This window comes from Crocodylus siamensis, chromosome 8 (assembly GCF_052110815.1).
Source record: "Crocodylus siamensis isolate JL-2025a chromosome 8, ASM5211081v1, whole genome shotgun sequence".
NCBI classification, from domain to species: Eukaryota; Metazoa; Chordata; order Crocodylia; family Crocodylidae; genus Crocodylus; species Crocodylus siamensis.
The window spans coordinates 26,760,150-26,784,830 of record NC_143402.1 but is presented as its reverse complement, the minus strand read 5'-3'; the positions used below and the strand labels follow the sequence as shown (position 1 = coordinate 26,784,830).

The following is a 24,681-nucleotide window of genomic DNA, read 5'->3' as shown; positions in this document are numbered from 1 at the left end:
AAATGGGCACCTAATGCTATGATACTGTCCTTGTAAATTAAAACATGCAGTGACAATAACTAGTAGAGTGTATAATCCAATTTGCACTACAGAAAGAGAACAGATAAGACAGATACACTTCCTGTACACTTGTAGTCCTTTGAGACCAGGCAAGATTTCAGAATTTGTTCTTTAAAATGCCATATTAACAATATATATCCACCCCAAGAGCAGGTGAGGTTACGGGTCACATACAATTCTTCAATGTTTTGAATTTTCTTTACTGTTAGGAGAAAAGCTGAAGAGATAGTCAGGTCTAAATGCCAAAACCATAAAGTTATTATATTTTTCTTTCATTTTCTTGTCTACATGTTTCATTTATATATAGTTGTGTGCAAGGTTCCCAATTTGCATTACCTTCTCATAAGCTCTGACTATATTTCAGCTTATGAGGTATTTTTTAATAAGGATCAGACTTGAGATAAACAGTTTCTTTAACATATCTGGTTTGTAAAGAGGAACAATTGACCCCACTATCACTTATTCATTTATTCTTACAGATATAGCTCTCAGCCATCTCATGCATGTTATAACCACTTTGGATGTTTTTTACTCAGAGCTCAACCAGGAAACTAATCCAAGTTTCTAATCAGTTGAACATATTTTCAAGCTATTTTTTACCTGCATTTGATCAACCCTTAAAACATTTTCTTTTAATCTACAATTTCTAAATAGCAACATTTATGACAAAGCAGAATCTTTATACTTTGCTCTTATGCACACAATTGCCAAATCTTTGTATCTAATATCATGATATTATTTTTACTAGATTTTGTAGAAAGAGCATAGCAACAACAAAATACAAAGTCCATGATATCTAGCTATCTAGATGGATTGTAGTGTCCCAGAATCAAAATTAGTTTATAAAATGCAAATCTAACCTGATTTCAGACTAGCACAGCTAACCACCTCTCTCAATTTCAGTATTGCCGTTGGGATCCAGCTAAAACAGTGAGGTACAACACAAATGTAGACATGAAATATAGTATTATTAGTTTTTGGAAGACTTGATGTGTAACCAACTGTCTTTCCCTCTCCTGGGAAGACAGCTGCACCAAATGAACAATTGAGTTCAATATGGATTTTCTTGCACTAGTCAAGTATATTCCTCCCATAGTAGCTAATCATGCAATACAGCTCATTTTTGCAGGATGTTAAATGGGAAGTAAGAATCACACCATTGGAAACATCCTTTTCTACATTCTGACTTCCTGGGGGACTGGGCCAAGTAGGAATCAGGTGGGGGCTCCAGGCTCCATTTGGGTAGAGGCTGGAACCACAGGCTCCATCTGAGTGGAGGCCTTGGAGGTACCAGAAGGGAGGGGTCCAGTCATAGAGAAAAACTTAGGGGTGCGGAGTGTCCCCACCATAATCCATGTAGTAGTCCAGGCTACTATTGTGCAGAAACTTCCCATCTGGCTTGCCGGCTAGAGCCTCATGCCCCTCATGCTCACCCTCCTGTGCAAGCTTCTGTGCTAACTCAAGTGCTGGGCCTAGAGCATGCCTGTTTGTGAGGCTCTGGTTGCATGGTTCCCTGGGGGACTGGGCCAAGTAGGAATCAGGTGGGGGCGTGACCCTCCTCAGCTCCTCTCAGGTGCCTCCCACAGCTGGCTACTCCCCTCCCACCACAGGCCCCACTGACCTCCCGACTGTACAGTGGCTTCTGCTGTTGGCGGGCCCTTTTACATCCTGCACACGCACAGTGGGCCCAGCACCACACCACTCTCAGGGCCAGGAGACCCTGCCCTATCAGAGAGGAGGACAGTTAAGTGCCTCCTCCTTTCCTCTGTCTTCCTGGGGAGATGGGCCAAGTAGGAGCTGGGGGAGCAGGGCATGACCCTCCTTGGCTCCTCTCAGCTGCATCCCACAGCTGGCTTCTCCCCTCCCACCATGGGCCCCACTTACCTCCCAGCTGTGCTGGGGGTCCACCACGTGTGCTGGGGGTCAGATATCAGAGACAGAGAGGCTGGGGTAGAGGGACTGCCCCAAGATTGGGAAAAAAATATCACTAAAAATGAGGAAAAAGATTTGGATGGAGATCTGCATTTGAGATGGCAGTTAGAATATGGGTGTCAAATATATGGTCCACAGGCTGAATCTAGCCTGTGGAGCCCAAAGATCTGGCCCAAGAGTAGCAGATGGACCCCATGTGTGGCATGAGGAGCAAATATGGCTCATGGTCTGGACCTGGCACTGCAGGCATTGTTTGTGGCACAGGAGGTTGGTCCGGCACACAAACTGTACACAGCACTCACACTGGACCAGTGCTAAGCACTGCCTCTGAGTCAGTCTAGATAGGACCATGACAGAGCCAGAGCACAGGCATGCAGCACAGGCCCTCTGCTAGCTCCCTATGCTGTGAGCATCACCCACAGCACCTGGTCCAGCATGTGTATTATGAGCACCACATGCCAGCCCTGCTCCAGGGTTTGTGCTGCCTGTAATGTGCAAGCTGGACCTCGAGATTTGTGTGCTGCCCACTGCTTACAGCTCTACACACCCTGCCAGACAGCCCTACACACTGGGGCCCAATCCTGACTAGCCCTGGATCCAGCACTCAAGGCAAGTCCTGTGGGGCCTGGCATGCATCGTCTGCCCTGTTCTGGCCCCCTAGGTTGCCTGCAGTGTTCCTGGTGCCAGGTCCAAATAGCAAGCCCCGAAATGCAACTGGCATGTGCTGCCTGAAGCACAGCAGGGTCAGCACAGAAAGCATGCTGCATGTAATGCATCACCAGATCAGCCTTGCCTACTGGTTAGATTCAGCTCGCAGACAGGCCTAGAGACCCTCATGTGGCCTGTAAGGTTGAATGAGTTTGGCACTCCCTAGTTAGAAGGAAGTGACTGAAGCAGAGAGGGGAAGAAGAGCAGGTAGAGCTCATGGGAAACATAGAGGAGTAAGGGTAACCAGGACTGAGAGTATGATATCAGTGGACAAAAGGGAAAAGGAAGGAGGAGGAGGGTGTATACTATAATGAAGCCAGGTAAGGTAAAAGCTAAAAGTAAGTCGCAGTTGGTCAAGATTACAAAGAGAGGCCTACAAATTGCATCCCCACTGGTGAGAAGAGGGTAGGACCCAGTTATCATTTAGTATAGCTTCTGCTTTCTGCTGTCTGTTACAGACACAGTTTTTATTTTTCAGGCTTTTATTCTAACAGTTGTGAAACAAAAATGAGTTATTCAAACTCATTCTTAATCTTTTGCTGCTTTAATTGTTGAAATAGTATTTTAAAGTTAACAAACCTATGTAATGGTAAATTGTAGGTCCATAACCTAAGTAAAAAATATAACTAATTATTATGCATCTATAATAATCAACAATTTCACTGTCATGTAATTTAATATTTTTAAGTGGAATTATCTAGTATCTACTATGCTACTTATGTGTACTACATAGGTGATATGTTCATTGCTTACAAAATGTGTATCATTTGGCATGCAGATTATTACCAGTACTATTATTAAATGCCTTATAGGACTGGCACAAGCAATATTTGAGCAATATAGGGCACATTTACATATGCAATTAATGCATTATAAAGGTAATGGTATTAAGTATATAATTTGGAAAAATTAACTTTTAAAAGTACTTTCTAATCCTCCAGTGGCTGGAACTATTGTGTGCATCATTGAGCTCCGAGGGTTGGAATGACAGATCATTTTATCTATCCTTATGAAACCCTATGGTATATGTGTGACCTTGAAATATGTATTCAATTGTTCATGTAGCTTTCTCATTTAGTTTTAAAAAACCTTAAAAATAAAACAAAAATCTCAGTTATTCTACAGCACTCACAGTTCTTTGACATGTGTGATTCACCTGTACTCCACTTCCAGTATGCCTGGATCTGATGTCTGCAAGTACAGATTCTTTTTTGTCTCTGCAGCTATGCTCACTCCCTAGTTACCTTATGTTCCCCATCCAAGCATGAAAAGTAAAGCAAGCTGCTTACTTGTCCATCCCCCTGTACTGAATCTATATAGAAGTTGATGGATGTATGTAGCAAACACGTATCAAAGAGCCAATAATTACAATAGTTACTTTCTTCTTTGAGTAACTTCGCAACGTTGCACATTTGCTGATTCACGAGAAGTGACCTTATAGACAGAAAGTGGGTGCTCAGAGTATTTTAGCAGAACAGCTTTGCCACATTAGGCATCAGGTCTTGATGTCAGCACTAAGAAGCAGTATTGTGTGAAAATGTAGAATGAGTCATATGTAGGCCATCTTGCAAAATTCTGAAATTGGTGCGATTCCCAGGAAAACTGTAGAAACTGCCTGAGTCGTGTGTAATGGGTTCTTTCCTGCATGGCTGGTTCTAATACAGTTAAATTATTTAGACAACCTTTAGATAACTATTGCCTAACTCTTTCTTCTATCTGCAGATATTTTAAAGTCAGGAAAAGACAGGGTTTTATCCTGTCCTGATAAAATGAAAGTATCTTAACTGTCTCAAGGATGCACCATTTCACTTTCCTCAATGAAAAAATGGGGACTGGTAAAGAAAAACTGCAAATGAACCAATGGATTTACGTGGAAATCTGAAATAATTTTGTAAAAAATTTAAAAAGCCTATGGTTCACTTTGCCCTTGCAAAACATTGCCTCAGGTGGACCAGCCATAAATTCTTGGATTTTCTCTACCAGTCTGGGTGATGTTAGGGCTACAGAAGGAGTAGTTCTCCTAAATGGATGCTGAAGTGAACGTGCGGATAGAAGCTCAAAGGGAAGAATCATTAACTCAGTTAAGACTATAGACAAATGTAGTTTATATCAACTTCAAATGGGGAATGGGATGCACATCTCCATAATGTGCATCATCTGCTATGACATACCTATTACATCCCCATGTAGTGAGTTAAATCAATGGAACTTTATCCTTGTGTGCAACTTAAAACTGCAACTGTTTTGCTACACTTGTATTGCTGCAAACAGTTACATCACAGCAGCTAACCATATTTATTTATGCACCCCACAAACTTCCCCTCCAAAATCAGCCCCCAAAATTGGGATGCATGCCTTAAGCAGGTAAAATGATTTTCCATGCAGAATAGCAGCATGGAGGAATAGAAGCATGGAGATGCTGTGCTTTAAGGATAGCCATTCTCTTAGGGGAAGCCAGCAACAGGGGTATAGTCCAGTTTAACCCTCTTACAGCTAGTGCCAAACTGGCAGTAGCTTTTGGCAGAGTAGCTTGTAGGTTATTCCTGAAGCAGCCATTGAGCTGGCTGAGGGCAAGTGAACTTCCTGCATACATTCAGCTCTCTCAGCCATGATTCTGGAAAATTAATATTTCCACATTCTGTCTTCCAAAAACAAGGTATGTGTCTTATTTGTTGGCATGTGGTTTGCAGGAAAATATTGTATATTGGTACCATTTCATATGGATGCAATTGTTACATCTATATCACAAGAGTACATTAAGATGGATAGCCTTGAGTTTTTTAGGAACACCAAGTAATCCAGTATAACAGGAACTTGAGTATGCTGCTCAAACTGCCCCAAATACAGAATGTCCTTCATATAGCTGCAGAGGTTACACTGGTAAATTCCTTTCTGCTGTGCACTATGTATTTTGGACTTCAACAGTGCAGTTTCTTTAATAGTATTTAACCAGCTGTTAGGTGCATTGACACAGGGTCCATTGAACAAGCTGCCCTACATTCTGGAAGATTACAAGCTCAGTGCACGCAGAGCTACTAGTGCAATGTGAAAATAAATACCTCAGTTCCAGAACAATTTCTTGGGAAAGGTAGTGGGGAGGGATTGTGCTCTCCTCTTTCTGTTGACAAAGCACTACTGTTGTGTTGCCTATCAAAAATAGGACTGTTGGTCTACATAGCATAGGAAGAAATGATGTTTAGGCTATGCAAATAGCTTTGAGCTGTAATATCGTATGAAGGTAAGTCGCTTTGGAGTGCTCCTGGAAAAAAGAACTAAGTTCATTGAAAGTTCTGCAGTCCAAAAACTATTTCCAATTAATTCAGTGCTTTTTAAAAAATAATTCATCTGGGGCTTCTTAGATTTTAAGTTTCACATGCAGACACTGGCTATTTTTCAAAATCCACTTATATGTGACCCAGAAAGTGCTCCAATGGACATGGAGTTAAAATGATGGACTTGCAAGCAGGTGCACTAGCAAAGCCATCTTACCACAAACTTAGTTTTGCTGATGTTTTACTAAAGAGTCTCCTGAAATGTACCCTGAAATACATAAACGTGGACAATGCACAGCTTCTCTATTTAGAAGCATATACTTATGTAATAAAGCATTCTTTAAAATGAATATAAAAGATCCAGACTGATAGATGATCATTTTCATACAGTCCTCTCTGTGTTGCAGTCAAGCACTGAACCAAGACTGCAACATATGGTATCTGATAAAAAGTGGCGGCATACATCTCACTTAATAAAAATTAGCGATGAAGCTTTTTTCACTTTTTTCCAATAAAATGTAATTATATGTATAATTTCTATATTTTAAATTTGATTTAGATATAATTTAAAACAAATTTAAAGCTTTCAATGGAAAACTTTAATTACTGGCTTAAAGCTTTATTTGTTGAAGCTTTAAAAAAATAAATTTATTTGTTATTCTGGTAAATCTATAAACCTATGCAACAGTAAAACAAGAAGTTAAAAATAAATTTAAAAATAAATAAACATTCAGTGCATAACATTTTTACCTTAATTGATATATCATATTTCAACAGTCAGTCAATATACAGACAACCACTCAGGACTGGCCCTCTAAAAAGAGAAAAAAACTTTGGGAATCCCTGATATAATTGGATTAATAGTTTACATTAGTTTAATAGTTCACTAAATGCATGAATATTGGTAAATGCATTCTATAAGATTATTCATTCTACAAATTTGAATAGAAATAAAGCAGAACATAATGTATGATGATATAAAAATAAATAAAATGAAACAATATACAATATCGTATTTACTGAAATCTAAAATGGTCCTGAAGTAAGCCAACCCCCCAGTAATTAGATTCTATATATGGAACATTTATAAATCTGTTATAATTTTCCGGGTACAGAATCTAATTATTGCAGAGCTATCTTAAATTCATATCCCCCCTTCACTCCTGCCACTGTGACAGCAGGAAAAACAGTGACTGGTGGGGTCCGGTGGCTAGGGAGGTCAGGAAGCCCCTCACCCTCTGCCCCCACCCTTCTTCCTCCTACAGCCTTCCTGCCTCCCACCTAAATCCCCCCACCCCTACCTCCCCGCAACCGCTTTCCCACTCCCCCCATAATTTCTGCCCCTCCACTCCCAGTACCCAGTCGCTGCCTCTTCCCTCCCCCCACCCCCGCCTCCTTACTGACTGATGCTGCTCAGGCTGTTTCCTATTGGGTCACAGAGCACAACGGAGGCACAGCCCCTGCTCGGCCATGAAGCAGTGGCCATGCAGGGGTGGAGTTTTCCATGCCTGGGAGGGAATCCAGTCTGGGCTGGAAGCCCACTGCATCTGACAGTAAGGGGGGGGAGAGGGGGAGGAGGGGCAGGAACAGGAGGCTGTGGGTCTGACCCTGGCCCAACGCTGGCTCAGGGCCAGCGTCAGAGCTGCAGCAGCTATCTGCTCCGTCTTCAACTTTATATGCAAATCTAAGACAAGGGACTTTCCTCTCATGCTGGCTGGAGGAAAAACCCTTGTCTTTGATTCAAGAAAATATGGCAGTAGAATAAAAGAATAAAAATAGTGGAATCTTATTTGATGTTAATCCTTGTTCTTTGTTCAAGTCATACAAATTCACCTAGAGAGTGCAGAACAGGTTGCAAGTTATCAGCAAAGAGCCAGACATTTTTTTCCTCATTAGTCCAGTGTTTAAAATGTTCCAGTAATGGAGAAATATATTCCACTAATGGAGAAATTTCCTCTTATTTCTTCAAAGAGTGAGCAAGACCATAAATAGTGATTTAAATCATTTATCTTATTCTTCCTGGAAAAACATACCTAGTCTGTATATAGGGACTGATACTACCTGCCCATAACAACTGCATATCTCATTTGAATACATCTCAGTATAATAATGGCTTCTGTTTTGTAGTTGTACTTCAGATGGTTAGATTTCTAAGCCAAAACAGTGCTTTATAAATCTCAAAAAAGGAACAAAGTTCAAGAAGATCTCACTACCTGCATACTGACATCTTTAATTCTTACATCTTGTTTTCAATGTACGAGGAATATTGGGTCAGTGACTGTTAGCATGTTTCCCAGGAATAAATGTTATTTAACCATACAAATAATGGTTTATTTGGAAGAGGAGTGGCTTGTAAAATGAGTCTGAGGGTATTTAACAGAGGTACAGGCTCTTATTCTTATCCAATAATTTTAAGTTCTTCATTGAGATGAAGTGCTTGCAATAAGCAGCTCCATTTCAGATTGTATAAGCCTCTCTGTTGTAGAGATAAACGCTGCCTTGGAAAGTAATTCAAATTCTTTTCTATTTTTGAATGAACCATGGGGTCAGCATCCCATAGTTCCATTCCTTATAATAAAATATACTTTACCTTACATCTATACTTTACCTTACACCTAGTGCTACCAGTACTGCCCTTCTATTCGTCTTAAAATAAAAGGATGAAACTCTATCCAAAGTTTGTTTTGCTCTACTGCTTACATTTTCAGTATGTTTATTCATCTTCATATTTGTATTAAAATAGATTTAAAGGTATTTATATGAGGATAGCACTTCCAATTTCTTTGTAAATACCATACCAGTTTTCTCCTTTCATTGCTAAAAAACAGTGCCTTGATTCCAAGGACAGTGCAGTGTTGATTTCCAAGATAGTTGAGATACAATACTGTTGAAAATAATCTAGTGACCTTTGGGGCCTATCTAGAATTGTTATATTAATAATGTGTCATCTGCATAAAGCCAGAGATAGAGTCATTCAATAGCATAGGTACTTGGAATTGATTCCCCATTATTGCATTCTTTAGATCATTCAGTAATATATTAAAAATATTGGAGTGAGCAGACATCCTTGTCACCCCTATCTTATTTGGAAAACTACTAGATATGGCACCACCAATCTCATAACACACTCTAGATGCTGTAGTAAGTAACAACTAAATGTAAGAGAGCTTTATCCACTGATGTCACTGACAGTTTCTTCAATAATTTTAGTTGGTCTATGGAATCAAAAGCTTCCTTCATATCTATGAAGGCTATATAGAAATAGCTTTAGTTTGGGGGAGTTTTTTGTTTTTGGGTTTGTTTGGTTTTTTACATATTTGGATGCCAAATAATGCTACATTAAGCAATGGTTCATCCAAAAATAACTTTCTCTAAGACCATTTGTTCTTTTTCCAGAATGTTATTTTCAGAAATCAATGTTTGCAAATGAGAAAGTGTCTTTCACATAATTTGTCTGGAATACACAGAAGACTAACAGGGTGCCATGCTGCAGGATATCTCTCTTCACTGTTTCTAAAAATTGGGTCTATTATATTTTCATTCCAGTGATCAGGGTAAATGTCTTCTAAAATAATTTTACTAATTTTGTTTTGATATTGTTTCTTCTTCTTAGCTATTAGTTTTTTATAGTTTATTTTAATCTTTTTAATCTGTTGCAAAAGAACACAGTTGTTTTTGGATTTGTATTCCTCCATTCTATTGTACTCCACTTCTATTAAAGAGACTTTAGCTTTAGAGTGGTCCTCGTTAAATCATGGTCTGTACCACCAATGCCTGTTCTTCAAAATGATGTTCTCTTTTGTGAGATGTGAGAGCATATTTGGCTGGCATAGGCATGGGGGGCAGGGGAGAGGGAGAGGGGCAGGGGCAGGCATAGAAACAGGCATGGGTGCAGTGCCATAGCAAGGTGGAGTGAGCGGGGTGACTGTCCCAGGTGCGGAAGCAAAGAGGCGCCAATAGGAACTGGCCAGCTGGAGCAGGGCATGGGACAGAGCTGCAAGTGGCTCATTTGGGGTGGTGTGGGGATGTGGGGGGGGAAGCTCCTACCACTGCCTCCACTCCCAGGCAAGCATGTGCCCCCCAGATCTGTGAATGGGGCAAGGGTGGGCTGCCACTGTGGGCTTTGCCTTCCTTCCCACAGTACTGCATAGGGGAAGCAAGGGGTGGGGGACTTCAATTCTAAGTCATCTTGGATTTGAGTGTTTTGGATCATCTCTAGAGCATTAGGTAACAACTTCCATTTCAGGACTGCATCAGTTCTTGATGTAAATGGCGGCAAAAAAACATTAATAAGAATTAAGGGAACTTAAATGTAGAATTTAATATGGACTAATAGATAGTCACACTCTAATTCAGTTTCTAGTCACCAATCAGATTTCTTATTGAGATGAATAACAAATCCTCCCTGAAACTCTAAGTTCTAGCATTTCAGCTATTTTTGTAGAATGACCCCCCCCACCCCCACCAGAAATAGACATTATGGCTGCCTATAGACTTACTCTGCAATCTAATTAGAATGCTCCAGAGTCATATGTATTAAGCCTCCCTGCATTTTAAAATGCCCACAGGGGCACTTTAAACCTTGTCAAATAAGTTTTAAAGTGTTTCATGGCCCTTTTTAAACATGTGGGACTTAATACATGTGATGGTGAGGTGTTTTAATTATAGTGGCTCCCTGGGAACTGTTCTAACTAAAATGCCCCTCCTCAGCCCTGAGAATATGTATAAGCAGCCTATCTTCCCATGCCATGTCTCTTATAAAATCACAACATCAAAATAATTAATACAGTATAACCTCATAAATTCAGCACTCAAACTTCTGGAATTCTCAAAAAGGTGGCACTGCAGGCAGGTGGCATCAGCTGCTCCTGGGGCTGCAGCAGGGAGCAAAGTGGAGGGAACTCTAAGTGGGTAGAGGGTATGGGGGGGGAAGGGGGAGGCGTGGCTCTTACTGCTACATGCATTCCAGGAGGGCTGTGGGCTGCGGGGCTGTGCTGGGCTCTTCCCAGGGGGCACATGCCCCTGGATCTGGGAAAAGCCTGGATCAGGCTGGGGCCAGTAGCAGCACTGGGTTCTTCCTGGTGTTCAGGGCAGGCTCACTCATTCACTAATCCAGAATTTTCACATTTCCAGCAGATGCTAGGTCCCAAGCATGCTGAATTTATGAGGTTATACTGTAAAATGATTTCTCCACAATGGGTCAGATAAATTATTTGTCAACCCAGTTATGTTCCAAATGAAAAGATGAAGCTCACCTACAGATGAAGCAATTTGCTTCTTAGAATTTGTCACTCTTTTGAGTCTATAAATACAGAAGTAGGGTAATCACTGGTAGACACTGAGGCCCTCAAGTCTCTATTATATGCATTGCTTTGAATAGGTAGAGATAAATAACTACCTCAAAAAGGATACTAGAAATAAGGAACGAACCTGTAAGGACTAGAGGAAAATGACTGATCAGCATAGAAAGCAATATCCTGGAGGTCAGAAAGTGTGAGAATAAAGTGAGAACACGAGAAATTGAGTCAGATCAAACTAAGTTTTCTTACAGAAGCTATTACAACAAATAGCAAAAAATTGACCTGGTCACCGTAGTAAATTGAAAATTGGCATACACTCTCAAGATCAGTGATTCCCAAACTTAAACCATTCATATATTACCATATTTTTTTAAAACCCAATGTTTGAAACAGCACAGTCAACCACAATCTCCTTTTTGTGCACATTTATTTTAGGCATTAATAGTCTTAAGTATTTCCAGATTCTATTGTAAAACAAAAGGCTAAAGAAGGTTAACCTGTTGATTAAAACAATCTTTTAAGACATCTTAGAGTTTTATATTGTGAATCTAAATAGCACGCAGAAGCAACTATTATTATTTATGTTTTTCTGTAGTATTCAAAACACAAGGAACAATTAAATTTGTCAAAAATGGCATCTTGACATATTCTGGTGTGTCACTTAACTGCATTTATTCTTTTTATTTTTAACTTGTATAATTTAAATTTCAAACCCCATTAATTTTTATTTGGATTATTAACACAAGCCAATATATGCTTTTTTTCTTTACTTACCAAAATATAAATCAAGAAAAATATTAAACACTTTGAACAATTTTGGGGAAAAAAAAAAAAGGCTATTATTACTGAGAAGAGTGTGTATGCTTCGCAGAATCAAGTGGTGAGATACTGGTGAGTTTTATCCAAAAGCCTAGTTTTGAATTAATCTTCTCCTGTATTTGGTTTTCTGCCCTTATGGTTATGAAAAGCAGTCTTGCATTGATACATAGCATAGAAGAACATCAGAAGAAACCCTCTCTTTTTCTCAACCAAAAAGTTGTTGAGCTGCCTCTTGCTGAATTTGAACTTGAGCGCACTATCACATGAAAGTTCAGTCAATTTTTCATTTCTCTTTCTCTCCTTTTTTTTGTATTAAAAATGGCTTCCTGATGCACTTCTCATTTTCTGCAAGAGCATTCCTTAAAAACATGGTGACCAAATTCAGGCAAAGTTGTTTTATTTCAGCAAGGAGGATGGAATACATTTATAATTCCTTTCAAATGAAGACATTTTGCAAGGTTCAAGGGACTGGAAATTTCCCTTCCAACCCCCCCCCTTTTTTTTTTTTTGCAATAAACTAGTTTCATCATCATCATAGCCTTTGTTTTGCCATGATCACCGTAAAGTATAATTTTCAGTTCCTGTACACTGCCATTTGGTTCCTTGAGATGAGTGAACAAGTCTGCTAAATAGATCATTTTGACAGTCATAACACATTCACAAAGTAATCAGCCTTTTCAAAACCAAAATCACTAAGGAAAACTTTTTGTACCTCAGAACAAAGTTCAAAGAGATGAGTCAACACCTTCCCACATGACAGCCATCTCATGTTTGCACAGAGAAGATTTTGATGATTACTTCACATTTTATTACACAAAACTTCCTTCCATTTTCATGCCCTTGTGACAAGGTATTTAACAGATTTTGTTGGAGTATTATAGGCCACATCATGAGCACTTCTGCAGTGGCTTTGAACATGCAGACTCCATACTTTCAATGATGCACCTGAACACCTGCACTGCTCAAGCTCCAACACAAAGCTGAAAACAAGTGTGAGTTCAGTGCCTGAACTTAAGTAAACCTGACCACTTTTACAAAAACTGCTACAAAATTCTGAGCATTTTTTGCACCTAAATAAATAACCTAAATGTTAATCATGCAGTGAGCAAGCTTAGTATTACATACCACTTCAATTTGCACCCTAACACAACAGATTTCCTAGTCATTGCTTGAACTCTCTCAGAGCACAAACTGAGGATGTTTTGCCAATTCACACCATATGCTTTGATAAACTTACTCTACTTGGTAAACATTTCTTATGCCTCGCTACATCTTGATAGAGAACTGTTTAGCTGTCACTCTTATTCAAACCTTACATATGAAAGAAGCTGAATACATAAAGATATCAATATTGTCATCTTATAGCAATAAAAAACCTTTGCTTTACACACCTTATGCACCCCAGGATATTCAAGCTAGCTCTAAATGAACTAGCTCAAATACCAGAAGCAGTATTGCTGCATTAGCACAGTGCTTGGCCTGGGTTAATCAGACCCATTGAGAAGCAAAGTATGATGGCTCAGGTGGAGTGCCATGCTAATGCATCTATACTACTCCAGTCTTGAATTCTTGTTGGTGTCGGTCTTTACAAGGGATCATCATTAAGCTGTTGTGAAGCTCTGCCTCCAAACAGTAACCGCACAGTACTTTGTAATGCTAACACAGGTGCCTTAAAAAACTGTGTGAGATTTTCCATTTTGAGCCACTTCCAAGCTTCCAGAGTATGATGTTTCTAACGTAGCCTCATTAATGTCCTTTAGAACTATTGTTACTTTTTGGGGCTTTCATTCACTTGATTATTTTTCTTTTTTTTAAAAAAAAAAACTAAGAGGTTTTCTACATACACACAAAAAATTCTTAATTTTTCTTTGTATTATTTTTTTCTTTCTTTTTATTCTTCTCTTTGCTTTGTACAAAGCTTGTCACAGAATCCCCGGGGAAGCGTGTGCTTGGAATGAATAGAAGCCTATGGCTTTTTTACTATTTATTCCACCCAGGAAGAGCACAGACCAAGCGCAGATGCTTCCTCAGCCTGACAAAGGGTATTTGTACCCAAAAGTTTGCAAAGAATTTTTCTAACTACCTGAGTTAGTCTAATAAAGGATAGCAGATTTACCAAAAGAATCTTGTCTGCCTAGTTCCTTAAAAGAAATTTCTGGTTTTCAACCCGATTGAAAAGAAAGCCGAGTTTTCAATATTTTGAAAAATGGAACTTACTTCCTCCAAACAACTCTTTTCAACAACAACTGCTATTCATATTGTTGTCTCATGTCCCCTCAAAGGCCCACTTTGTGACCCAAAATCACGACATAAGCCTCTTTGCCCATGGCTCAGTCACCAAGCTAACAGATAATTCTTGCAAAACATATCTGCAGTATACGCCAATACTCCTGTACTCCATGCTTATATCTTCATTCTAACTTTCAACATGCAATCCAAATGCACTTCACATAATTGAGCTGTTGTCCCTTAATGAAATTAAGAGATGTCTACCACCATGTACTGCAGATACACGGTTGTGATACATAGGTGATGCCAACTAACCCCACACAAATTAGGTGCAGTCTTGTATTCTTTTTTTTTTCCATTTGACCTATTTGCATCCCAAGGAAACAACACTATGACACACTCCTATCTGACTGCTTGCCTACATTTACTGCCTGTCGTCTTTACCATAAAATTCACTTTCCTATTTTCATTCATCCCACCTCACTTGTCTTCTGTGTAGCATAATGAAATACCCACCCAACAGCCCATCCAGGGGAACCTCTCCTTTACTAAAAGTGAATCATACCTTCTCTTATGTAGTAGTCTTTCTCACTTCAAATTCTGGATGGGTTGGTTTAGTTTTGATAGGGGTATATCAGACCTTCTCTACCCTGTGCAGCAGGGTTCACCTGCCTGACAAATCTGTTTGAATGAAAAATTTGACAGGAAAAAGAGGGGCAATGAGTTTGAAGTTCTGAGCACTGGATAAAGGAGCCACTCAGGTTTAGGTAATGGTAGAACCATCACATTTTAGTCCTTCAAAGGCTAGAAGGGTTCATAATTACCAGTTAGATAAGAAAACTGATTTCTTTCAAGGGATGGAAACTGATGGATAAAGCTGTTTCATGGCCTTTTAACAATCCAACAGAACCTTTGGTTAAAGCAGGCACACTGCTGTGAAGTTTCGAAAGCCAAGGTACCCAATTTTGGGTTGAATTTCAGGTAACAATTATATAACTAATCATCAAATCAGAAAAAATTAAGGGTTGGAAGGGACCACAGGAGGTCATCTAGTCCAACCCCATACTCAAAGCAGGACCATCCCCAACTAGATCATTCCAGCCAGGGCTTTGTCAAGCCAGGCCTTAAAACCCTCCAAAGATGGAGATTTCACCACCTCTCTAGGTAACCTGTTCCAGTGCTTCACCACCCTCCTAGTGAGAAAGATTTCCCTAATATCCAACCTAAACCTCCCTTGCTGTAACTTGAGACCATTGCTCCTTGTTCTATCATCTGCCACCACTGAGACCAGTCCATTTCCATCCTCTTTGGAACCACCACCCTTCATGTAGTTAAAAGCTGCTATCAAATCCCCTCATGCTTGCTGCATGAACTGCTTAGCTTCTGATAAGATATGACAGTAATGTTACCATGGGGTTAATGCTGGGACTCATAATGAAAAGCTAGCTTCAAGCTTATGTCTTACATTTTCATAGGATGTGGGATACCCAGGTTCAATTATCCTTCCTGTATGAGATGGTTTTGAACTCATTTCCTGCACCTTCCAGAAAGTACTCCCTCCTCCCCCTCCCCCAACTAGACCAGCAGGTTTTCTGAGGTTAGACAGGGGTGGGCAAAATGCGGCCTCTGGGCCAGATGTGGCCCGCCAGGCCATTCTATCTGGCCTGTGGGGCCACTCAAAAGTTTAGACAACTAATATTTATCTGCCCCTGGCTGCCTGTCGTGCAGCCCTCGACAGCTTGCCAAAATTCAGTAAGGGGCCCTCCACCCAAAATAATTGCCCACCCCTGGGTTAGGACTTCCAAATATCTCCTATTAGCACTCTGCTTTGTATAAATTATTAAATATTCACTGGATTGAGAACTGGAAGCCGGTGTCCTTTCTCCAAACAGGATCTCCTAATTACCAAACTAAAAAGTCATACAGACCTTTTTCCAGCTGCTTTTGTTTCAGTCCTGCCTACAGGACCTCTCCTTCTTTTGCCTTCTTCCCATATCATCCTAGACCTTCTAAATGAAATAGACCCCTATCTAAGTCACACTCCTGCCTCCTAGCTGTGCTCTGACCACTCACCTCATCCCTCCCCTCCTAATGAGCTGACCAGAGCCATGGTGAACGGTTAGGTAAATAAATTGCCAGAATAAACAGATAAAAAGAATGCTAGTAAAAGAAAATGCTCTTGTGTTATATTCTGTAAATTTGAATTCCAGCATTTATCTCACATAATCTCATGTCATGCACCTGCTCAGGAGCTCTTTACTCACAGGACCCTAAATGTGGATCGCTCAATTTATTTCAGACCATAAGGAGGCCCAGTGAGCAAAATTGGCATAGATTTTTTTTTTTTTAAGGAAAAACGACTGTTGAATATTTAATTAATTCCACTATAACAATTCTAATTATGCAGACTTAAAAGTCAAAATCAGATTTTAGATTTTAAGGTAAACGCTAATTGTTTCTACCATTGCACAGCACTGCATAGTTACTTAGGAATATTATTTGTGGTTTAGGGGATTTTTGCTTTCGTCTTTTTCAAATTTATCAGATACTGGCCAGTGCTGGAAGAAAGGATACTGTCGCTGAACTTTATTAATTAACAGTCTCATCTGGAATGGCAAAGCCTATTGAAAACTAGACATAGCAGAGAACATGGGATGAACACTACGGAATTTCTATGAACTGCTGAGACTCTGAGCTCTTCTTCCTTCCCTTCTGCCTATATATGCATCCAGGACAGGGCCTGTCTACACTGTGGGAACACCAGGTTTCATGGGACTGAACATTCCTCACCTACCCAAGTACAACTGACATGCTCCAGAGCCAGAGTTCACAAGCAAGGATACCCTGACCATTTTTTGCAATGCCCACTCAGAGATGGCTGGAGATCAAGAGCCTGAAAGCAGGCACTGACGATGATTCTAAAGTAGCCCTAGTAGTGAACTTCTACCTCTGGAGCATGTCAGCTGTATATGCCCCAAGACATGCTATCACTACATTATAAATGATCTATAGTGACAAATATAGCAAGAACAGCAACATTCCTGCTGAACTAACTTATCTAGAATTACGAATTGAGGGTTCAGAAACATACAAGACTTTAAATTCCAGATTCCAGGTGCTTTTAAAAGAAGCACCTGAAGAAGCTCCATGAAGAACCAGATTTGCAACAGTAATCCAGTTTTTACAAAGCCATTCCATATTGTGTCTGAATTTAAAAGCACAGCAGTGATTTACTACAGATTTTCATTCTTGCTTTAAAATTAGAGTGTGTACAAATGGCTCGAAATAAAAGCTAACCCATTTGAGGCACCACAAACTGCATTCAGCGCAAGGACACCCATTCCTCTTACTGCTAATTTGCAGTGTGGTGGGTCTTTCTGACACTGGGAGCACTTACACACATGCAGGGAACCTGCTCTGATGTGTTGGAAATCCAGTGCGTCAAAGCAGACTGCACTAATTAAGTCTGCTGGAGCACATAAATGATGTGCTCTGACAGCCTTGCATGTCACATGTATCAATGGCGCAGCACGCCTCTGTGCTGAGAAAATGGTGGTGGTGTGCTTTGAACTAATACACGGTCAATGTGCTTTAGTTCAAAGTGCACCACCACCATTTTCTCAGCATGGAGTTGTGCTACACCACTGATACACGCGACACACAGATGCTTTCAATTAGCGTGGCTTGCTAATTAAAAATGCCCAGCGCTGCATCAGAAGCATGTGTAAAAATGCCCTGGGAGATCCTTGGGTCAAAAAGCCATCACTAAAAAAAGCTGCATGGTGCACACAGCTACAAAATGTGCCACCAGAAAGGGAGCCTGACAGGCCAGAGCCACGCTCTGGCTGCCATTCAGGCTCTGAGTGACTGGCTTGGCACTGCCGCTGCCCTGGGAGGACCCCAGGTAAGGCTGCTGGGGCCAGTACAAGTGCTGGCCCCAACCTCTCCTACTCTACCTGGTTCAATTTGCTGTGCCCCACAGCACACGTGCAGGAACATGCCCAGGAACAAATAGCAGCAGCACAAATATGTTCTGCTGCTATCTGTCCCATGGAAAATGCATGCCCCTGAATGTGCACACTCATTGGGATGCACCTAGTGAGTTTCAGTGAGACCAGAGAGCTCCAGGGCTGCAGCCCCCAAGCTCACTTGCTCTGAGGGCCCCAATACTTTTTTCTCTGGAGCTCAGGTAGCTCCTGCCACCCTGCACCCCACTGGTTTGTGCCTTATTCTTTTTTTCCCTCAAGCTCAGGTGGTGCCCACCTTCCATGCCATTGCTGACAGAAACAGAGCCAGTCCAGGTGGCCATGGGAGGCACTATGGCCACCAGACACTGGAGCTGCAGTGCTTGCTCTGTCTGCCATTCCCAGAAGGTGAAGTGTAATGCCTGTCTCCACTCACCCTGACTCAGAAGGAGCCACTATATTCTGGGATACTGGAGGAATTCAACTCGGGTGGAACCGCTGTGGGAAGTGGCTGCATGGTAACAGGAACAAAATTAGGCAGATTGGAAATTATTTTTCCTGGAGTGGCATAACTTTAAGCCAAATAATGAATGTTTTCAGCCACTTAAAAAGTGTTATGTTAACATGCAGCTAGTCTAGGCGTTAAGAACTCCAGAAGCCACCAAACTTGTTGTGTAAAAGGCTCTTCAGTGGAGCACCCTACCAATGAGCAATGTCAGCAGGTAAAGCAGTATAGCTGACAAATTATCTGCTGGAATTCAGTGAAGCTTTATTTAAATCACCCATGTTAACGTATTATTCCATAATACCATGAGACTTCTAAACAGCCTTTACACCAGTAATTAAGAACTGGTGATTAGTACAAAGATCAAAGTTTTGGGTTTGGGTTGCTTCAGTGAATGGGAGATGATTTATTATTCTTATCTGCTCCCAACTAAATCATTCAGCCCTAATTATTTTTTTGCATCCCCAAAGATTTTCATATCAAAAGATATAAAATTAATAAAAAATATGCATTTGCATCCTGCCTTCATTAAATTATATAAAAGTACCCTAGATCTTTCAATATCAAAAGTGTTATATAAGTTACATTACATTATTGTTTTAAAAAAATAATTCCTAAAATAAGATTATTCTCATAGTCCTTTAACACAATATTTCAAATAAAGGTACTAGTATTGTTGTAATGTATTTAGACTTCTGTAAAATATTTGAATTTGGCATCACACATTCTGCTTAAGGAACTAGGAAAATAACGAATCAATAGGATATATATTAAAAGGATTAAGAACTAATAGGTCTCAAAATGTAATTGTAAATAGATACTCCTCATTGATTGTGTAGGGTTCTGGAAGGATCCTGCAGGCATAAGTTCATAAATTCATAGATTGCAAGGCTGGAAGGGACCTCGGAAGATCATTGCGTCCTGTACCAGGCAGGAAAGACTGGGGTGACCCAGTGAGGTGATGATCCAGTTTCCTCTTGAAGATTTCCAGGATAGGTGATTGCACCACCTCTGGAGGGAGCTTATTCCACAGTTTGGGCTCTCTACCTGTGATGAAGTTTTTCCTAATGTTGAGCCTGAAATGGTCTTCCAGGAGTTTGTGGCCATTACTCCTCATCTTCCCCAAGGGTGCCCTGGTAAACAGTTGCTCACTGAGCCCTTGATGTACTCCCTTGATGTAGTGGTTAGCTGCTACCAAGTCCCCTCTCAGCCTTCTCTTTTTGAGGCTGAGGAGTCCCAGGTCCCTCAGCCTTTTCTTATATGGCTGCCGTGCAAGTCTCTAATCATATGGGTGGCCCTTCTCTGGATTCTCTCAAGCTTTAACGCATCATTGTTAAAGTGTGGTGCCCAGAACAGGATGCAGTACTCCAGCTGTGGTCTCACTAATGCTGAGTGGAGTCACTTCTTTGGTTTCGTTTGAGATGCATTGGTTGATGGATGCCAGAGTATTATTTGCCCTGCTGGCTACAGCATCACACTGCTGGCTCAAATTCATACTGTAATCTATTATTACTCCCAGGTCCCAGGTTCTTGACATAAGCTATTTAATATTTTTAGTCAAGAACTGGAAGAAAATCAAATCATTATAGATAAAGTTTGCAGCTGACACAAATTTAATGGGTGTGATAAGTAAGCAAAACATATCAATCTTGAAGTGTAATTTAGATTCTCAGTAAACTGCATAAAAGCAAAAAATAAATATATATTTTAATACCATTGCATATATAAGAACAAAAAATTTAGGCTCTTTTTAAGAGACTGGAGACTGAAAAGGACTTTGTGGACATTGAGAATAATTAGGTGAACAAGACCTGTCAGGGCAATGTTGTAGTCAAAAAGGCTAATGAAAACCTTGGATGTAAACACAGAGTACTACCACACAGAAGTAGGTAGCATCCAGTGTCCATATTTGGCACTGAAGTCACCAAGAGGGGAATACTGTGCGCACTTCTGGTGATGTTCAAAGTTCTAGAAGAGAACTCAGGAAATTCAGGAAAATCCTATGGCTTGCATTATGCAGAAGATCAAACTAGATAATAGCAACCATCTTTTCTGGCCTTATCATCTGTCAATTTATAAAACTCAGCTCCTAATAACTGCTATTATCCATTGCCATATTCTAAGAAACCTTATTTTCTTAAACCATATTAAAAATACGTATGCTTAAGCGCATATCAAAGCAGAAATAGTAAAACTACTTACCACATGAAGAATTTTATTTTCTGTTTCATACACTGTGCAATCCTACAGTAAAAAAGAAAAGAGAAGAAAGAATTTATGCATATATCAATTCATTTTTCTTTTCTCTATACATATATAAGAATATAGTTTACAGTGTTACAATACTTCTCCCTCATTTTCATACATATATGTATATAGATGAGTAATATTTCCAAGTTCTATATGAATATCTAACAGTTAATCTGAGAAAATGTATTGCAACAATACCTACATAACTTTACAAAGCTATTTTTCAAGTTATATCAATAAAAATCTTGCCTTCAGTAACAGCAGATGTGTGTGTGTGTGTGTGTGTGCACAGTCACATTTCATTATATTTCACAATGCCATATACCATAGTGAGTTATATTGTTTGGATACTAGCATATATCCCATCTCAATTTATCTGAACAGATTTCTGTCAGACAAAGTAAAATGAAGAACAGCCTCATGTAACTGATACTATATTAATAGTCTCAACTTCCCAAATTACCATATATGCCCAAATCCAAGATGACTGAATGTAAGACAATACTCCCCCACAAATCATTAGACTACATATATGGAAAATTTGTAAATTTATTATAATTTTCCATGTATTATTGGGGGGGGTCACTATAAATCCATCTCTCTCCCCCTCCTGCTGCAGTGAGGAAGGCAGTGGCAGGGAAGTGTGTGATAAGGGTAGTAGGTGGCCACCTTGCTCCCCCTGCAGAGTCTGCCTTCCACTTGTGGTGCCTGAACCCTATGCTGCCTCCTCCCCATGTCTGTGCCCCCTGGCACATAGCTCCCTGCCATGCCTGTGCCATTGTTGCTGCATGCCCTGTCTATCCTCAGCAGCCTCTGCCCTTCTGCTTGCTCCTCACTTCTACCCCCCACCTGACCTCCCCACATTTTCTGCCCTCCCCAGCTGCTCTTCATAGCCTCTGCACCTGGTAGCCCACTGCGGTTTATGTCCTGGCATGTCCCCTGCGGCCTCTACCCCCTGCCTTCTCCTTGCAGCCTTTGCCCCCCTTAGCCTCTGCAACTGCCTGCCTCCACAGCTTCTGGTCTCTTCCTTCCCACAGCTTACTGTTAGTTGTGGCTCCATTCCCTACCCAGGGCATGAATCGCATGGAAGCTGAAGGCCCTGCCTAACTGCATAGTAGCTTGACCGGGCAGGTGCTGGAGCTTCCATAGACTCTGTGCCAGGTGGGAATGAAGCCAGAGTTGCACCTAACAGTAAGCAGTGAATGGTTGCAGGGGGAGAGGGGACACAGTTTATAGGGGACAGGCAGGAGGCAGAGGCTATGGGAGACAGCTGCTGCAACTCTGACTGTGGCCCCAATCCAGCCACTCTGCCCCCTTCTGATCTGCCTTGAACTCAAATCCAAGATAAGGGGCTTTTCCCTGCATGTCAAGTGGGGAAAAATACCTTGTCTTGGATTGAAGAAAATACAGTATTTCTAAATGTATCAATTTGTTCATGTAGGTTTCAGAAGAGCAAGATTGTTCAATCTTTTCCTTAGCAGGAACTGTAATTTCAACCAAATTCCCCCACGGGCAGTTCTTTGCAGACCACAGCAAGCTTGTGATCTGAAATGTAGGCAAAATGGATGATAAAGAAATATTATATTGTTGGCATTATCTATCTATCTATGGTTTTAGAGAGTATAAATGGTTTTTAGCCTATTGCTCACAACTGAAACTTTGGCTCCAGTAAAAGAGAATATCTACATGCAAATTTATTTGTTCTTCCAAATCAAATGCTCTGTCTTGTATCAAGTAGGTATATATTAAAACTGTTTGAACAATTTGTGTTTTGCAGAGGAAATGTTTATTAAGACAAAACTGTAGGCGGACATTCAGATGATACACAGAGGCTAGCTTGAAGATGTTCCCCCTAAAAGTCAAAAAGTATCACAAATCAAATGGTTTGTCTCATCATTTTTGTTCTGAAAAACAACAACTAAAAAACTTTACTTCAGGTTAACACAATGAAAATAAATATTCCTGGGTTTGTAACGCTCTTTTTTAGAGAAAAATATAATTTTCCTGCCAGACAGCAAGGCTTGCTGAAAACAGCAACAAAAAGGACTTTTTCATATTTCTTACTGATAGTTTTTTTTAATAGAATCTGGGACTTCACCACTACCTTAACAACTTAACAATAAGACAAGTAGTACCTAATAGTGCCTCTTAGGCCCCCTGCAGATGTTATTTTTATAACGCTATAACATTTGTAGCACTACAGGCAGCAAAAGTAATAGAGCTCCTTTTCTCACTGCCCTCCTGCCTCACTGCTGTGTGAACCAGAAAATTCCTGTAACATCTGGCAAGTTACCATTTGTTTCAGGAAAATTGCATGTAACATCTGGCAAGGTGCAGCAGCTGCCAGAGTTGTGCTGCTACCCCTTGCTGCTGCTGGGCAGGCAGGGGGCACTTCGCCATGCAGTGTAGGGCTCACGATGGTGGCATCGAACGTTCCCACCTGGCCCTGGTCTGCCCGGCCATGCTGGGTCTCACCTGCTGGGCCACGGAAGCCCTGGGGGGAGGGCAACAGGGCAGGGAGCCCACACTTGCTCTGCTCTGATGGGCTGTGCCCTCTACAGGGTAGGGGGAGACGGGCTCTGTGCTCCATCTGCTGCAGCAGCTGCTGCCTCCCACATACAGCAGCCAGGTCTCGGGCACTGCTGTGAGGAGCAGGGGGCTGCAGACCTGGGTCTTTGGCCCCCTAGCAGCTGGGCATCCCCACTGGCAGGGCTTTGGGGGGCTGTGGGTGTGGAGTGAGGGCACCAGGAGGGTCCAGGGGGCTGTGGGTAGGGAACAAGGGGCACCAGCAGTGCTGGGGGCTATGGTTTGGGAGTAAGGGGCCTGGACCTGCTTCCTGGTGAGTGAACGGGGCAGGGTGAGGTTCTGTTTTTCCATGCTAAAAAATCCAAAGTCAAATGCCAAAAATTGCAGGTATTTAGAATTTATTTTATTATACTGATTGAGGAACTGATAGGCTTTCAAATTGCTTAATATGGTAAATATATCAATAAAACATCGTGTTCAACTATATAGACACAAAACACACATATATAGACACAAAACACACACATACATATAGTGGTGTTTCATTTTAATCATGGAAAAATGCAAATCTTGGGTGTTTTAATCAAAGAATTTGTGATTTTTATAGATAACTTCTGTTGTTTAAACAGAGAAATCTAAGATCCCTAGTTATGATGACAGATTTTCTTACCTTTGAAAAGGAAAAAAAAGGTACAAGTTTAAGAACACATCTGGGTCCTGCACAGTTGTACACAAAAAGATTGCGTAGCTCTTATGTCCTCTGCAAACGATTGGAAACGTTTGAAGTCCCATTATTAGAAGGAATGTAGGCACTGCTTTTTCTTGCACATGCAGAGGTACACATTACCCCAGAATAGGTAGGACACAGAATGGATATAATTCTCCTCTCCTCCACACTGGTCCACACAGAAAGGAGCAGGTTTTAACATCCTAAGAGATGACTTCAAACTATTTGGGGACCAATTCTTACAGGGGTCCTTGTGACACAGTGGACATGTCTACATGAGATGCTGACTGTGCAGTAGCCTGATATTACTGCACAGTAGCATCATGTGGTAAAAACCATGCCAAGATGCTACTGTGAAGTAACAGCAGTTAAAAGGCATTCACTGGTG

General features: G+C 40.8%; 1 protein-coding gene across 1 annotated transcript in view; it reads right to left on the bottom strand.

Moving 5' to 3' along the window:
• LOC149858241 (connector enhancer of kinase suppressor of ras 2-like) overlaps positions 1-24,681 on the bottom strand; it is a 762,411-nt gene that overhangs the window by 373,892 nt on the left and 363,838 nt on the right. Inside the window, exon 7 of the mRNA XM_090059075.1 lies at positions 20,993-21,034. Within this exon, the coding sequence (XP_089915201.1) occupies positions 20,993-21,034 (42 nt within the window). The remainder of the gene's footprint in view (positions 1-20,992; positions 21,035-24,681) is intronic.